Source organism: Egretta garzetta, unplaced genomic scaffold (genome assembly GCF_000687185.1).
Source record: "Egretta garzetta isolate BGI_Z169 unplaced genomic scaffold, ASM68718v1 scaffold71, whole genome shotgun sequence".
NCBI classification, from domain to species: domain Eukaryota; kingdom Metazoa; phylum Chordata; class Aves; order Pelecaniformes; family Ardeidae; genus Egretta; species Egretta garzetta.
In genome coordinates this window covers 860,924-862,852 of record NW_009258618.1, presented here as the reverse complement: position 1 = coordinate 862,852, position 1,929 = coordinate 860,924, and the positions used below count along the sequence as shown (strand labels likewise).

The window sequence follows — 1,929 nt, the reverse complement described above, 5'->3', positions numbered from 1 at the left end:
ACCAGCCAGGGCAGCTGGAAAAAGCAAAGCAAACAGCCCCAGAGAAGCTTCCAGGCACCCAAGTGCTTCTTCAGGAGGAACCTCAGAACCTCGTTTCTCTTCCTTTCGCAGCCAGTGGCACTTTTTAACTTCTTCCACGTGCCTGGCAGTTGCAGTGGACGCTCGTGAGCAGCTCCAGATGGGCTGCGCGCAGCCCTTCCCAGGGGCAGGCGTTGGAGCGGGGCAGAGGACTCCCGCAGCCCCGCTCTGCGCTGAGCTGCTGTTTGTCCCTTACAGAAATGGGATCATCAAGCTGAACATTTACTTCCAGGAGTACAACTACCGCACCATCTCGGAGTCTGCTGCCACAACGGTGAGTGCCATCCCTGCCCTTCTGCCCGGTGCTGCAATGCGCTGCAAGCTGAGGAACGTCACCCCAGATGCGCAGGCAGGGCTCAGCACCTCGGGGCCGAGCAGCCCCAGCTGGAGATGCTCCTTGGCGGGAGTCTGCCAAGTCCTTGGTGCTGCTGCTTCACATGCCTGTGGCAATAGCACGGACAAAGCCGCCTCCACCAGCCGGCTGGCAGCCCCTGGTTCATTCTTCCCCTCCACCTCCCGCTCCTGTCGCCAGTGCGGGGCAGGTGACTGAGCCCCCACAGGGCAGCACCCACAAGGCAAGGGACTCGGCGGGCAGGTCCCAGCGACAGCAGCATCACCCGGCTTGGCACTGGCACACAGGGTGATGGGCAGGGGCTGATCAGAGACCAGGGTCCCCCACCTCGGCTCACTCTGCTCTCCTCCCCACAGATTGTTTGGCTGCTGTCAAGCCTGGGAGGTCAGTTCGGGTTCTGGATGGGAGGCTCGGTGCTGTGCCTCATCGAGTTCGGGGAAATCATCATCGACTCGCTGTGGATCACCATCATTAACGTGATCAGCTGGTGCAAAGGCCTCAAGCAGAAGCGGGTGCAGGCACGGTACCCGGATGCACCCCCGACAGTGTCGGAGCTGGTGGAGGCTCACACCAACCTGGGCTTCCAGCACGAGGACGCGGGTGCCCTGCCTGGGGACGAGGCACTGCCCCCCGAGCCTGGCACCCCCCCGCCCAACTACGACTCGCTGCGTGTCCAGCCCCTCGATGTCCTCAGTCCTGACAGTGACGTGGAAACCGAGTGAGCAGCGTGCCCCACCACCTCCCGTCAGCCACCGCCAGCAGGCTGGCATCGCCGTGCTCACTCAAAGTCTTGCTGAGCAATCTTCTACTCTATCGAAAATTAAAAAGGAACAAAAAGCCCCGGCTGTCCTCCCCTCCCCAGCTTAAAAGTGTTGACTGTGAAGACGCTCTATCTAATAAACCCTGTAATAAATCTCATAGAGTTGGTGCCGGGCTCTGGCTTTCGTACGCAGAGCTTCTATACACCAGCATTGCCACGTAATCGCTAAGTCACCATTTAACACACAGGTGGGAAGCAATTCCTAGCGAGAAGGGTGGGGCGCGGGCAGCTGGGAAGGGCTGCGCCGGGGTCTGAGGTGGGGCTGTGGGAGAGGCCAGGATGTCCTAGTAATGGACGCGTGGCCGTGGACCACTGGATGCAGAGACGTGGCAGGGTGCGTGCCGCAGCTGCGCTGCACCACGGGTCGAACCCTGGGGTTGGGACCCAAGCAACTTTTGACGTCTGAGGTCGCAGTATTTCCACCCCTAAACAACTACAACAGAAACAGAGTGAAAGAAAATCTTCCCTTTGCTTCTGGAGCCTGGGGGTACTCTCTGTTTGCTGCTCAGGGTTTGCTAATGCTCACCCCACAGGTGAGCATGGCTGTTAATGTGTGCTGGAGATAAATACTCCAGCCTCCACAAAGGCTCAGGTGCGGGAGGAAGTGCCAGGCTGTTTAACAGTACCACTCTTGGCAATAAATAAATTTAAAAGTTGCCTTTAAGTTTCCTGTTGGCAG

The 1,929-nt window shown here is 58.9% G+C and overlaps 1 protein-coding gene across 1 annotated transcript in view; it reads left to right on the top strand.

Annotated features, from left to right (window-relative positions):
• SCNN1B (sodium channel epithelial 1 subunit beta) overlaps positions 1-1,152 on the top strand; it is an 18,788-nt gene extending 17,636 nt beyond the window's left edge. Inside the window, exons 12-13 of the mRNA XM_035903547.1 lie at positions 277-352; positions 787-1,152. Coding sequence (XP_035759440.1) covers positions 277-352; positions 787-1,152 — 442 coding nt within the window. The remainder of the gene's footprint in view (positions 1-276; positions 353-786) is intronic.
• The last annotated feature ends 777 nt before the right edge of the window (positions 1,153-1,929 follow it).